Source organism: Mesoplodon densirostris, chromosome 2, assembly GCF_025265405.1.
Source record: "Mesoplodon densirostris isolate mMesDen1 chromosome 2, mMesDen1 primary haplotype, whole genome shotgun sequence".
Lineage (NCBI taxonomy): Eukaryota > Metazoa > Chordata > Mammalia > Artiodactyla > Ziphiidae > Mesoplodon > Mesoplodon densirostris.
Window position 1 is genome coordinate 117,628,636 of NC_082662.1, and position 14,864 is coordinate 117,643,499.

General features: G+C 44.6%; 1 protein-coding gene and 1 long non-coding RNA gene across 6 annotated transcripts in view; one reads left to right on the forward strand and one right to left on the reverse strand.

Annotated features, from left to right (window-relative positions):
- Window positions 1-921: 921 nt before the first annotated feature.
- Window positions 922-10,856, reverse strand: LOC132483054 (uncharacterized). Its single transcript, XR_009531048.1, has 3 exons — window positions 10,726-10,856; window positions 3,162-3,232; window positions 922-2,148 (listed from the first exon to the last, which is right to left on the reverse strand). It is a non-coding gene; the product is annotated as an uncharacterized LOC132483054 (long non-coding RNA).
- Window positions 10,857-11,268: 412 nt separating this feature from the next.
- The window catches only part of LOC132483055 (T-cell surface glycoprotein CD1b-3-like), a 70,815-nt gene continuing 67,219 nt past the window's right edge, over window positions 11,269-14,864 (forward strand). For 2 of the 5 annotated variants that reach the window (XM_060088296.1, XM_060088300.1), the window contains exon 1: window positions 11,470-11,541. Coding sequence is in view for 1 of the 5 variants with exons in the window: in XM_060088299.1 (XP_059944282.1) it covers window positions 12,122-12,127 (6 nt within the window). In the remaining 4 variants the exon portion in view is untranslated. Of the gene's footprint in view, window positions 11,297-11,469; window positions 11,542-12,054; window positions 12,128-14,864 lie in introns of those variants that run through there. The other 3 variants (XM_060088297.1, XM_060088299.1, XM_060088298.1) reach the window with 3 other exon arrangements.

The window sequence follows — 14,864 nt, forward strand, 5'->3', positions numbered from 1 at the left end:
TGAGGCTTGAAGAAGGAAAGTGACCAAGGTCGCATAGTTATTGGCACAATAAGTAAAGGACTGGGATTCTGGTTTCTCCTCTCCCAGAGTCCACTACAACTGTGTCTTTTTTAAAAAAAATTAAACACCTTTTATTGAGGTATAATTCACATGCTGTACAATTTACCCATTTAAAGTATATAGTTCAGGGGAGATCCCTGGTGGCCTAGTGGTGAGGATTCTAGACTTTCACTGCCATGGCCCGGGTTGAATCCCTGGTCAGGGAACAGAGATCCTACAAGTTGTGTGGCGTGGCCAAAAACAAAACAAAACAAACAAACAAACAAAAACGTTTGTTCAGTGTTTTTTTTTTGTTTGTTTTAAATTCACAGGGTTCTTCAAACATCATCAGAATATAATTTGAGAATATTTTCATCCCTCCCAAAAGAAATCCCATAACCATTAGCCATTCTTTTCTGTGTCTTTTATAATTCCTTGTTTCGGGCATATTGGTCTTATCTCCCCAGTCAGACTGGACTTCTCAATCTCTTATCTTTTCTACTCTTTTTTCCTTCTCTAGTCTGATGCTTCACCTGGGGCTGTGGTTTGATTGGTAACACTAACTCACTTTATTGATGAAGCTCTGGACCTAGCGGTTTCCTTTATGTTCCCCAGTTATGTTGCTGATTTGCAGGAAATGGCCAAGCAACTCATCATTCTCTGAACCAACTGCCAAAGATATCAGATTGAATTGTCCTTCATTTGTTCCTTGAGAGGCAGGGCCCAGAAACAAGTCACAAAGGGCCAGGCAGTTTGAACTCCCTCCAGTATCTCCAGGGGAAACTCCACTGTGTCACCCACCACAGTGTTGAGGAGGAGTTTACCACTGGCTGGGCCAGCATCTGATGACCTGGATGGTGATGTCTAGAAGCCTAAGGAAAAAAAACAAAGTAGAACATGGTATTGGGACTTCCCCAGTGGTCCGGTGGCTAAGACTTCACAGTCCCAATGCAGCAGGCCTGGGTTTCATTCCTGGTCAGGGAACTAGATCCCACATGCCACAACTAAAAATTCCACACGTGGCAAAGAAGATTCTGCATACCACAACTAAGACCTGATGCAGCCAAATAAATAAATAAATATTAAAAAAAAAGAACATGGTATTGGGGGACCACTTTCTCCACATTCCTGATGTTTTCTTTCTTAGGACAGAAGCCCTATTACTAACACTCTTGGCCTCTCTCCACTCAGCTTTCACTCCCTCTCCCCCAGGTGCAGAGAGCACCCACTTGGATCTGTTCCTTTCTATATGTTTTACAGAGGTACACCTCCCATGAGTGAGAGGCCTATGGTTTGCCACTGATAATTATGATGGGGTAGTGAGTCAGTCTAATTCTGAAATTCCTGTTTGGAAAAAAAAAAAGGAGATCCCTGGTACCCTAGTGGTTAGGACTCCACTCTTTCAGTGTCTTGGCCCAGGTTCAATCTCTGGTCAGGGAACTGAGATCCCACAAGCTGTGTGGCATGGCCAAAAATACACCCCACCATCCTGTTAGGAAGTCCATGGTGGCTGCACACCGAAGCCATACCTTCCAGTATGGTCTTTATCAGTTATAAAGGTGACTGTTGCCGTCTGCCTCATTTATCTATCTCCACTGGTTCAGAACTTGGGTGGAGAAAAGAGACTTGTTATGTACACAGGTGGGGAAAAAGGAAGTGTGATGCATTGACCACTTAGATCCTAACACATGGGTCCTCCATGAACTCTGGAGGTCCTGAGTTGTGATGGTGAATTTTACATGTCAACTTGACTAGGCTAAGGGATACCTAGATATGGGTAAACAAATTTTCTGCATAAGTCTGTGAGGGTGTTTCCAGAAGAGATTAGCATTTGAATTGGTAGACTAAATAAAGAAGATTGCTTTCACCAATGCAGGTCAGCTTATCTAATCCACTGAGGGTCTGAATAGAACAAAAACCTAGAGGAAGAGAGAATTTATTCTCTGTTTAAGTTGGGACATCAATCTTCTCCTGCTCGTAGACATTAGTACTCCTGGTTCTCAGGCTTTTGGAATTGGACTGGATTAAACCACCAGCTTCCCTGGATCTCCAGCTTGCAGATGGCAAATCATGAGACTTCTGGGCCTCCATCATCAAGTGAGCCAATTCCTATAATACACACACACACACACACACACACACACACACACACACACACACAGAGTCCTGTTAGTTCTGTTTCTCTGGAGACCCCTGACTATTATATGAGTCTTCTCATCTAGATGATGGTAACAGAATCTCAAGAGCTTCCCTGCTTCCAGAGCCTCTCATTCCCTGTTTACAGAGAGCATTTAGTTTAAAATTTTTATGCAGAGCATTTAGTTTAAATTTCCAATACGGAAGAGAGGAAATTAAACTTCACTGAGCCTCTGTTAAGACATTATCCTTGGTGCTTTGACATGTTATTTTATTTAAAACATAACTCTGAGAGACAGTAATAGTAATAATTTATTGTATTATTTCTTTCTTTACACCAGTTTCTGGGCTTTTTTACCTGCATCAGCTGGCTTAATCCTTTCAGGCAACTGAGGCTCAAAGAGATTGTGTAATTTTCCCAAGGTCATGCAGAAATTAGTTCTAGAACCAGGCATTTAATGTAAAAAAAAAATGTCCAACCTAGTGCTTTTTTTATTCCAAGGCTCTTCTTATTGTAGTGCTGTTATTATATCTTTCAGAATCCTAGAGCAATTCTTAGTTTATCTTGTATTAGTACAAAATCATTCTTGGGGCTTGTAATACCCTCTACTGATGACCTGCTCAATCAGCTCAGCCAGTGTTTAAACTCAAGGGGGGGAAACTTGACCCCCACATACCATCTTGCACTCCCATCTTCCCCTTTTCCACCTCTGAAGAATCCTTTCCACCTGCAAAACCTCCCTTTCTGTTCTTTAAGCTCACTCCTTTCAGGCCTTGTGCAGAAGTCTTCACTGTTGGGAGCTGCTACATTCTGATCACCCTAAATCAATATTCTCCCAGCCTTTGAAGTTTGTTCATTTGTTCTTTCATTAATTCATTTATTTGTTCATCCCCAAATATTTGAGCATCTATTTTGCAAAAGACACTAAGCCAGAATGTCTGGGTGAAACAATGATAAATCAGAGGTGAAATTTTGGGGAACTTACGTGATCGCATGTGGTGGGGTTGTCAGGCTGAAATAGTGATAATACCATGGTCCTTCACCGGTGTAGGCACACTTGAAGTAATAAAGGAGGAAAACAAATATGTACTGAATGATATATTAAACATTTTTCCAGGTATGTATATATTATCTCACTTAATGTCCGGGACCCACAATGTTCCTCCCTCCAGCTGTGTTCTGGACACATCCCTTTTGGCCTAAGGGTTCTTGCTTTCTCTCTCTCAAGGTCTCTCTCTCTCTCTCTCTCCTATGTTTGTAATGTCTTTCTGATGGTTCTTTCTCTTCAGCATATAAATTTAAGTATTATTATCAGTAATAATATTTTGAGCACTTACTATGTGCCAGACCAATACTACAAGTGATGGGCTGTGTAATGTCTCCCCAGAGATATCCCATCCTAATCCTCAGGAATATATGGAAATGTTATCATACCTGGTAAAAGGGACTTTGAAGATATGATTAAGTTAAGGATTTTGAAGTGGGGAAATTATCCGGGATTATCTGGGTGGGCCAGATGTAGTCACAAGCATCCTTTTAGAAGTCAGACAGAAAGCAATGTGACAACAGAAGCAGAGAGACAGGGAGACAGATAGGGAGAGAGAGAGAGACAGAGATTGGATGATGCTCTATTGCTGGCTTTGAATATGGAGGAAGGGGGCCACAAACCAAAGAATACAGGCAGCCTCTAGAAGCTAGAAAAGGCAAAGAAACAGATTCTTTCCTAGATCCTTCAAAAGTAACGCAGCCTTGCCGACCCATTTTAAGACCTCTGATTTCCAGAACTTAAGATAATAAATTTATGTACTTTTAAGGCATGAAGTTTTTAGCAATTTGTTACAGCCACAATAGGAAACTAATACTCCAAGCTAAGTCTCTCTTATCTTTATTTTTTAAAACATTTATTTATGTATTTTTTTCTTTTTGGCTGCGTTGGGTCTTCATTGCTGCACACAGGCTTTCTCTAGTTGCGGCAAGTGGCGGCTACTCTTCATTGCGGTGTGCAGGCTTCTCATTGCGGTGGCTTCTCTTGTTGTGGAGCACGGGCATGTGGGCTTCAGTAGTTGTGGCTCATGGGCTCTAGAGCATAGGCTCAGTAGTTGTGGTGCACGGGCTTAGTTGCTCTGCGGCATGTGGGATCTTCCTGGACCAGGGCTCGAACCTGTGTCCCCTGCATTGGCAGGTGGATTCTTAACCACTGCACCATCAGGGAAGTCCTGTCTCTCTTATCTTTAAAGGGAGGGAGGGAAGGAAGGAAGGAAGGAAGGAAGGAAGGAAGGAAGGAAGGAAGGAAGGAAGGAAGAAAGAAAGAAAGAAAGAAAGAAAGAAAAGAAGAAAGAAAGAAGGAAAGAAAGAAAGGGAGACAGGAAAAATTCCTTCCTCAATGTGTGTTGTCTCTCCTTTCCATCAAAGTCAAGTTTCTTGAGAAGGGCCCTTTCCACCTCCTTCCTCCACACTTGCTTCTAACCCCACTTTGATCTGGTATTCATCTCTACCGATGAATCATGTTTGCCTAGAGCCAACAACAACCTCTTCATCCCAAATGTATGAACACTTTTCAAATTCTGTCCTGACATTTCAGAATTGACCAATTCCTCTTTCTTGAAACCCTTTGCTTCCCTTAGTTTTGGTAGACACCTGCACAATTTCCCTCCTACCTCGGCTTCTCCTTAGTCCCCTTGCATCCCATTGCCTTTTTATATGCTTGATGTTTCCCTAGAGTCCACCCTCAGTCTCTTTATCTTCTGAAATCCTCTCTGAGTGATCTCATCCATTCTCATGGTTTCAGTGACAACCTGTTGCCAATGGCTCTCGAATCTGTATCTTTGCCCAGATCTCATTCCTTACCCCACACTCCTAAATGTAACCACCCATCGTCTTGCCTAGTTGACTATTCAACGGTACTACAAGCATCTCAAACACTCATATCCCAATTCTTTCTAATTATCTTTCCTTTCAAGCCTGCTTCTCCTCTATACTCAGTCTCTGAAATAAGAAACCTGGGAGTCATGAGAAAACACTCTTTCTTCCCGAGTCCCTGCACTTAGTTTCAATACTGTCAATCCCACTCCTGAATCACATCCCCTCCTCTTTATAATCATTGCTTCTACCTTAGTTCAAACTTTTATTTCCTGGTACTTATTCGTTCTTGCCTGGATCACTGCAATAGTTTAACAATTGGTCTTCTTACTTCTTTTTTCTTTTAAATTGAAGTATAGTTGATTTACAATGTTTTTCTTACTTCTAGTAGTCCTATTCCCTTATAATCTATCCTACTTCATGTTAACAGAGTAATATATATAAATAAGTCAGGCCGTTTTACTCCTGAAAATCCATCATTTGGATCCCTGTTATCTTTAAGATAGAGTCCAAATGTCACCATGTGGTATACAAACTCTTCCTTCACTTTGTCCTTCCATGCCTACTTGCCTAGTTTCTTCTCCTTTCATGCTTTCCCACACATCTTATACTCCTTTATGAAAGACAACTTTCATCAAACCAAAGTAGCAGGTAGCAAAGTGGTGGAGGGCAGCGGTTCTGGACTCAAACTTCCTGGTTTGAGTCTTGGCTTCATCACTTATTAAGTAAACTGTGATTGGGACTTCCCTGGTGGTGCAGTGGTTAAGACTCTGAGCTCCTAATAGAGGGGGCCTGGATTTGATCCCTGGTCAGGGCACTGGATCCCACATGCATGCCACAACTAAGAGTTTGCATACCACAACTAAGGAGCCTGCGAGCCGCAACTAAGGAGCCCATGAGCTGCAACTAAGACCCAGCGCAACCAAAAAAAAAAAAAAAAAAAAAAAGAAGAAAGGATAGAACAAAAAATAAATATAAAATAAAATAAAAGTAATTGTTTAAAATAAAAAGTAGGGCCTCCCTGGTGGCGCAAGTGGTTGAGAGTCCGCCTGCCGATGCAGGGGATACGGGTTCGTGCCCCGGTCTGGGAGGATCCCATATGCCGCGGAGCGGCTGGGCCCGTGAGCCATGGCCGCTGAGCCTGCGCGTCCGGAGCCTGCGCGTCCGGAGCCTGTGCTCCGCAACGGGGGAGGCCACAACAGTGAGAGGCCCGCATACCGCAAAAAAAAAAAAAAATAAAAAATAAAATAAAATAAAATAAAAAGTAAACTGTGATCTTGTTCAATACATTTACTTCACCTCTCCCTGCCTTATCTATACCTTATACCTTAACCTCTTCATCTATCAAATAGTCATACTATGTATTTCAAACAGTTGTTTTGAGAATCAAATGAGGTAACACTTGTCAAGCTCTTAGAGTGGCGCCCGACAGTGCTCAGCAAGGGTTTGGTTCTATTATTTCCTGGCCTCTGTACTTGGTGTTTTATCTGCCCACAATCCTGCATCTCTCCCCTCCCCCTTCCTGCTTCGTCAATTTCTACTTTAAGGCTAAGCCAGTGTTATTTCCCCTGGGAAGCTTTCCCTAACCTCCACCATCTCCAGGCCATAGATGCAAAGCTCTGTCATAGTTCCTGGTGCTGAAATTGTTTTTTTCCCTCACTAGATTATACCTTGAGAGCAGGAATTGTGTCTTTACTCTAGTGTCCCCAGCAACTAGCATATAAATGCTGCTCCACAAATATTTGTTGGATAAATGGATAAATGTGATATTCTGGATAAATTCATGTTTTTAGTTAATCCAAGAATTTGGCTCTTCAGACAAAATGCTGCTCCCATTTTAAAACAGAGAGTAGACAATTCAGGGCAGGGGACATTAGGAGGATCTTTTGTCTGGAACTGCTTCCTAAGAACGTTATCTTATTTCATGCCAGGGCTCTGAGAGCCAAGGGGCATTTTTCCACAGGCCTGTGGCACATCTTTTCCTTTCTGTTCCATTGTGGGGGGACAGACAGGAAGGAAAAGGGGAGAAGGAAGGAGTGGATCCAGCTCCTGGGAACTCTACCTAGTGTCCAAGCATAGGAATATGCTTATTTTGGAAAGCTGTTCATCCTTCATCCTGTTGCCAGTAGCCTGAAGGGCCCTGGTCAGACATACATTACAGCTCCCTCCGCCCTTCTAGGTCAGTCAAAAATATTTTGTTGAACAAATGAATGAAGGAATGTTGCAGCCAGAGGCTGCAGTGCAGTCATAGGAGAAGCCATCCTTTCCATTCCATCACAGAGAAATAGTGGGAAGGGAGCTCCTACTGGATGGAGTCAAACTTCTAAACAACTGCAAAAGGGATTCTGGGCTTGTGAGGAATGGAGCCAAAGTTTAGGGTAATCCCCCATCCTTGGCGGTCTCACAATTTCCTCTCTTGCAAACTTTGCAAATGCTTACAGGGCAGGTTGATCGAATAAAACTAATTGATGAAAGTGCAGATTCTAATACAGCACTTCAGATAGTTCAGAGGGGTTTTAACAACATAACCTGCTATGTAAAGGAGGAGTAGAGCACAACAGCTCTCAGGGACGTAGAGGTATAGCAGGGACAATGGCGTTTCAGCAGGACCCTAGGCTCTTTCAAATCACACAGACTCCTCCCCAAAGCTAGGAATCCTTCATTCATGTATTTAGTGCTATCTGTGTGTGAGGCATTAGGAGACAAAGATGAGCAAAACAGACACTGTCCCAGCCCCTGTGGGGCTTGGTCTCATGGGGAAGATATACTATCAAGAGTCATTTAGAACCTAACATGTTAAGTGTTATAAGGGAGGCAAGGGGACCTTTGGAAGTGATAGATCAGTATCCTGCCTAAGGCTTGGCAGTGTTAGGATTTCTTCCCGGCAGTGATGATATCTACGTTGTTACATAAAACATGAGAAGGAACTAGTCGCAGACAAAGGGAAGAAAAGAAGGTGTTGAGGTGTTTGACAAGTGCTCTCGGCAAAGGAGATGGGTTTTGTTTGTTTTTGGCGGTACGCGGGCCTCTCAGTGTTGTGGCCTCTCCCGTTGCGGAGCACAGGCTCCAGACGCGCAGGCTCAGCGGCCATGGCTCACGGGCCCGGCCGCTCCGCGGCATGTGGGATCTTCCCGGTCGGGGGACGAACCCGTGTCTCCTGCGTCGGCAGGCGGACTCTCAACCACTGTGCCACCAGGGAAGCCCGAGATGGTGTTTTTGTTGCAGGACGTTAAGTAGGACTCATTCGGTACCCTGGAATTGTCAGTTATTCTGCCAAACCAAGAGGTACCACGAAGAGGTGGCAAGTCAGTTCTGCTATCCCAAACCATAGCCCAGTACCCCATCCTCTACCTCCCCAGGAAATAAATAGAAGATGGTGTGGAGGTGGAAAGGGAAAAGGGGTTGATGGAATCATGTGTCTGTCACCAGCCAAGGGATCGAGTGCTGTGCGTTTTGTCCTCACCTCCCCTGAGTGAGGGGTCTCTGAGAGAACCACTCATAGAAATTGATGGGTTGGCAAGGAGAGACTGCATCTCAGTCCGTGGTTGGATACCTGCTGATGAGCTTGCTGATCTGTTCTCTGTGATCATTGGAATAAGGAGTGAGGGTTGACAGGGAAAGGATTGTCACTCCTACAATGTGGTTTAGCAGGGACATGTGAGTTTCCTGTGAGTCAAAGGAACAGTGTGAAAATCAACACAGCTGGAGCCATCTTGCTGGTCCTCCTCCCAAGAAAACCAGTAGCCAGGGGAGCTTAGTTATACAGCCAAAGGCAGGACCTGAGGCCTTGTGGGAAGCAGTTACGCTGGAGCAGATGTCCCATCAGGGGATGGTGCGATGGAGAGAGCTCCCAGGAAACTAATCCATGTGCCCATAAGAGTTAGCATTTGGGCACCTTCCAAGTGGAAGGTATCCACCATCAGTCAGCTTTAGCCTGAGAGGCAAACAACCAACAGATGGTTGCCATGACATGCCCAGTTAGGTAAAAGGATGTTTTGCCCTTCGTCCCAGACCCTCCTCCAGGTCCCAACACAACAAGTAGCTTAAATTAACAAAAAAGAGAGTTCTATTAAAGGACAGAATGCACCAGTTCCCCAAACTGAGTCCCACGCTGAAGACTGGCTGGTGCTGAGGGGAAGGAAGGAATGTAAACTTGAAATGAGACTGAAGTTTTAAAGTGGACTAACTACACTAGGCTGGACTTCTAATAACTAAGCTAACAGAAAGCTACAGAATCTTTCAGAGCCGAAAAGGGAGAACTGACAAGAGTATGGTGGATGGCATTGCTTAAAAGCAAGCCAGGACTGTGCTCAGCAGAGTTCAGAATGCTTATTACATTGTTTCCACAGGCAAAAAGGCCTTGAGATAAGAAGCAGCCTCTTGTGTTAAAGTACAACCTTGAGGATATTATGCTAACTGGAATAAGCCAGTCACAAAAGGACAACTACTGTGTGATTCCACTTACACGAGGTACCTAGAGTAGTCAAGTTAATAGAGACAGAAAGTAGAATGGTGGTTGCCAGGGGCTGAAAGCAATGGAGGGATGGGGAGTTATTGTTCAAAGAGTTCAGAGTTTCAGTTTGGAAAGATGAAAAAGTTCTGGAGACAGACCGTGGTGACGGCTGCATAACAATGTGTATGTAATTAATGCCACTGAAGTGTACACTTAAAAATGTTTAAAATCGTAAATTTTATGTTATGTATATTTCATCACAATAAAAGAAAAACATTTTAAAGATTAAAAAAAAAGAACATAGGGTTTCCCTGGTGGCGTAGTGGTTGAGAGTCCGCCTGCCGATGCAGGAGACGCGGGTTCGTGCCCTGGTCCGGGAAGATCCCACATGCCGCAGAGCGGCTGGGCCCGTGAGCCATGGCCGCTGGGCCTGCGCGTCCGGAGCCTGTGCTTCGCAACGGGAGAGGCCACAACAGTGAGAGGCCCGCGTACCGCAAAAAAAAAAAAAAAAAAAAAAAAAGAACATAGTATTTGAAAGTGATTGGAACACAGAGTGAGAGAAGGCTGGAGGAGTAGGAAGAGGCCAGGCAATGAAACCCTTGTTAAGGTGTTGGTACTTTATTTTAGGGGCACAGGGAAGTCATGACACATTTTAATGATCACATTTGCACTTTAGAATAATCCAACAAGTGGTGGGGTGGGAACTGGAGATGGAGAAAAGGGGTCAGATGGGATGATATTCAGGTAGATAATTATCAGGAATTGCTGGTAGAGGGGAAAACCCAACAAAACTTCTCTTTCCCCACTTCTCCTTCCAGCTGACCCCCCAAATGTTGTCCCATTTCCAGTTCCTTTCTTTCACTTCATTCGACGATGCTGGACCAATGCTCAGCTCGATCATTTGGTTCTCTGGGGCACTGCGCTTAGGAGGCAGCTTGGCTGTGTTATGGGGACGTGGAGGGCAGTGGGCACCAATAGTTTGCAAACAGCCCCTCCCAGCAGTGCGAAGAGACAGGCTGAGTCTCAAATGTCATCCAGGTTTCACAGACCAGTAGGTCCTAACGGAAGATTAAATGACTTGCCCAATACCCCACAGCTGATTTGTTACAAAGCGCAAATTTCAACTCCAGCTTTAGGGATCTTATTATTATTATTTTTTTAAGGGATCTTTTAGTAACACTTCATTGCTGCTCGCAGATGTTAAACAAGCGAAAGAAAATGAAAAAAGGGCACGAACCCGCACAGCAACGAAAACAATCAGATTGACTGTCGGGTCTTCCTCTAGGTGTGCACGTGCTGCAAGTCCGATGCCCGCCGCGGCCAAGGTAAAGAAGTGAGTGCGTGCTACCGGAGCGAGGCCAGCCCCGGAACCGGTGGGACAGTGCGCATGTGCTGCAGGTCCTAGGCCAGCCCCGGAAGAGGTGGGGAAGTAACCTAAAAGGAGAGGGTTGGCGCTATCCGTCAGCCTAAGCAGCCCACGTTAGGTTAGCAGAACCCATGCCATGGACGACCCCTTCCTTACACCTAGGACCGCTGCCTTACGGTCTGGCCGTAAGCACTGCACCTTTGGATTCCCCAAGGGCCAAAGAGAACACGGTACCGGAAGCGCCCTCTTCTCTCGCGGCTTTTCCGGGGGCAGAGGAAATTGGCGAAGCCCATTGGCTAGTGGGGATCAGAACGGGGTGAGTCACTCGGCCGGCGCGTGGGGCACTATGGGTGTTGTAGTTCCGGGCACCAGGGTCCAGTCTTCTAGAGAGAAATCTTGAAGTCCAGTGGGTGCAGGGAAGCTGCTTGCACAGGGAAATCGGGTATGGAGTAGCTGCGTGGGTGTGGCTTTGTTCTGTTATTTCTTTTGGGTGAGACCTCGCTCTTTCTGTCTGCCTTCAGGGGCCTTCAGTTTGTTCCATACTTGAGGCTTCCCCCTTGATAAGCGCCAGTCACATGCAGATCCCTTTTACAATTCCAAGCTGGCTCCGACTGGTCTTAAGTTCCTTGTCTCGGCTGTCTTCCTCACACCCAGGCCCTGGAATCCTCCTCCATCCTTCTTTCTCCCGTGAGTACCTTTTCTTGTCTCTTGTCTTAGACAGAGCCCATCTTAACACTGCCCTTAGCCCATGAGGCATGCCAACGGCCCCAAGAAAAGGCTGTCACAGCAAATGTTTGTAGGCGCAAGAATATCTGAGCTTTCCACTTCAGCAGCCTTGCAGCTCACTTCTTTTTTGTTTCTCTTCTGATATTGCAGTTGCCTCTTTTCTGATTCCACCTCTGTGTAGTCTCTCTTCTTAAGTCTGTTGGGCAACCTTGGTTGTAGTTGGTCCCTCTTTGGTCCTGTCAGTTTGCCTCTGGCCTCACATTTTGGTTATAGAACAGATGGTGCACACCTGAGCTGACTTATAGGACAGAGGGGGGAAATGAAAGAAACTGGGTAGAAAAAAGGGAATTATCAGAACGAGGTTTTATAGAAGTCAGAAAAATATATGGTGAAAGTGGGGGAAGAGAGCAATCCTTTTCTTCTTGTACCTGCACAAACAGTTTAGTGCTGGCTGTGAGCAGGGCTCTGGGGGCTCCATGCTGGGGATGCACTAGCCGGAAACCACCTAGATACTGGGGGTCCAGTCCAGGAGGACACAGACATGCAGGTAAGCAACAGTGCAGGATGGCATCAGTCTCTGTCCTGCCTTCCTGTGTGTTCCTCTGCTCATTCTCATCCTTCCCTCAGCTCATTCCAAAGTACTTGGCCTCTTCATATCTCCCTCTGTTCCACGTTCTTCTTTCCACTCCCAAGCTCCCTCTCCCCTTGTTCTGACCCAAGCCATTTCTTTTGTATTTTGCTGTTTTGTCACTTTGACACCAGAAGGTGTTGCAGGGAAAGCCATGCTCATAGGGGATTTAGTAACACAGACTGCTCCATGCTTGGCCTTCATCCTTGTGTGAGAAATGTTTATTAATCGTCATCTCATTCCAGGGCAATCTCTTAGCATTTATACACACTACTTGGACTAGAATCACTTGCAGATCTTTTATACCGAATGCTCCAGAATCATGGAATGTCATGCAACCCAAATTGACTTAATTCTGCTGCCTATTGAGCGATGGGAGGAATCTGAGGTTTGAAAAGTTAATCTCATGGAGACAGTGGTCAGGAGGGACCCACTGATGTGTGATAAGAAGTAGAACCCTGCATGACTGGGGAAGAAAAGCCTTAGCATTTTTCTTTTTTTAAAGCATGCCTTAATGGATTGACTGGGCTAGAACAGAAATATTACCTTTCAAAAGATATTTTTGAACCGTAAATTCAGAAATCGTTTTTTATTCCCCTAGTCTATTCTAAATTGTCTTATTGGAGGCAATGCAATAGGGGGTGGTGGTGGATAGATTTCCAAATAATAGATAATCTAATAACCAAGCTTATTTAAAGAATGCTTGCCACAACTACTGAAGCCTGTGCACCCTAGAGCCTGTGTGCCACAACTATGGAGCCCATGATCCGCAACTACTGAGGCCCGTGTGCTCTAGGGCCCACGTGCTGCAACTACTGAAGCCCGTGTGCTCTAGGGCCTGTGTGCCACAACTACAGGGCTCTCATGCCGCAACTACTGAGCTCGTGTGCAGCAACTATGAGCCTGCACACCTAGAGCCCATGCTCTGCAACAGGAGAAGCCACAGCAATGAGAAGCCTGTGCACTGCAAACAAGAGTAGCCCCTGCTCGTTGCAACTAAAGAAAGCCCACACACAGCAATGAAGACCCAATTCAGCCAGCCACAAAAAGAAAAAAAAAAAAGAAGAATGCTTTGTAATGCCTTTGGACAGTAGATTTACCTCTAGGATTGTTTATGACGAATACTACTTCATTTGCATTCCTTGAAAATGAGACACACCATAAAGAAGTGAAATTTCATCTTCTATTATGCTTAAAATAATTCCCCTCCAAGTCCCTGCATGATCTGATCCCCAGTTACCTCTCTAATCTCACCTCCTACCCTATTCCTTATGGTCACTCTACTCTAGCTACCATGGCTTTATTGCTGTTTCATAAACATGCCATGCACACTCCCTCTGCCTGGAATACTCTTTTTCAGGTAACTTGTTCAGGGCTTTACTCAAATATTCATTTCATCAGAGAGTTCTTCTCTGATTACCTTATCTATAATAAAATAGAGCCTTTATTACTCTATCCCTGTGTTAAGTAGTATCCCTTCTTGAAAATACTATATATTTGTTTACTTGCTTATTGTCTGTTTCCCAAACTAGAAAATAAGCTCCATGAGAGTATGGTCCTAATCTGTTTCCTTAGTCCCTAGAACATGGTGTATAGAAGGCACTCAATTGTAGGATGAAAGAATTTAAAAAAAAACATTTACAGAGCACTTATTATGTGTAAGCCACTGTGTGTGTAGTGAATAGTGTGGGATCTACAGAGATGAATAAGATAATAGTCCTTAAATTTGAACAATCTGCAGTCTAGAAAAACTATAGAATAATCTTAGGATCATTCCTTAAATTGTAGCTAAGCCAAAGGTCATAAGTCTGAAGAGCCAAGGTCACCTGTGGTGTATTTGGGATGTAGTATCATTTGTCCCATTTGGCATACTTCTGAACTGGCCTCTGTGCTGCTCTGTTATCTCTGGGACCACTTCCCACCATGTCCTTGTGTAGAAGGATGAGCCCGCCTAGTCAAAGAGCACACAAAAGTTGTTATTGCTTTACTTCTGTCTGGCATCCTGGCTGCCAATCTCACTCCCCTTCTAGGGCATCCAGTTCACCACCACCAGAGTGGCTGTCACCAACCACAGGTCTTACCATGTCTCCCATTTTAAGCCCTTCAGTTGGCAACTCCTTACTTGGCATTCCAGGCACCCCCTTCTCCCCTCCCCTAATCTGACGCCTGTTTACCTCAACAGCTTTATCTTCCTCTGTGCTCTTCCTGACTTGATGATTCAGAAATATGAAATTTGCAGTTCCCTGACTATATTACTATTTTGTTTTTCTCTGTGTTGTTCTCTTTGCCTAGAATGCCCTTTCCCTTAATCCTTGCCTTACTACAGTGGTCTTTCACAACTCAGCTAGAGGAACACATCTTCCTAGAAGCTTTAACAGTTCTCCTCTCCTGCCCAGTATGGATGAGTTTCCTTTCCTATGTCCCTCTCCTTTTCTCAGAACAAAACACATGGCAGTACTCATTAATCTCTTTCTACTTACTAGACTGTAGGTCCTTTGAAGGTGGTCATGTGAAGGGCTTTCTGCATTGTATTTAAGAGTACAGGCCTTGGAGTCAGTCAGACCCAGGTTTGAATTCCAGCTCTGCTTGTTGGCCATATGTCTTTGGGCCAGTCACATGACTCTTTGAGCCTGTTTCCTCTTCAGTACAATGATCT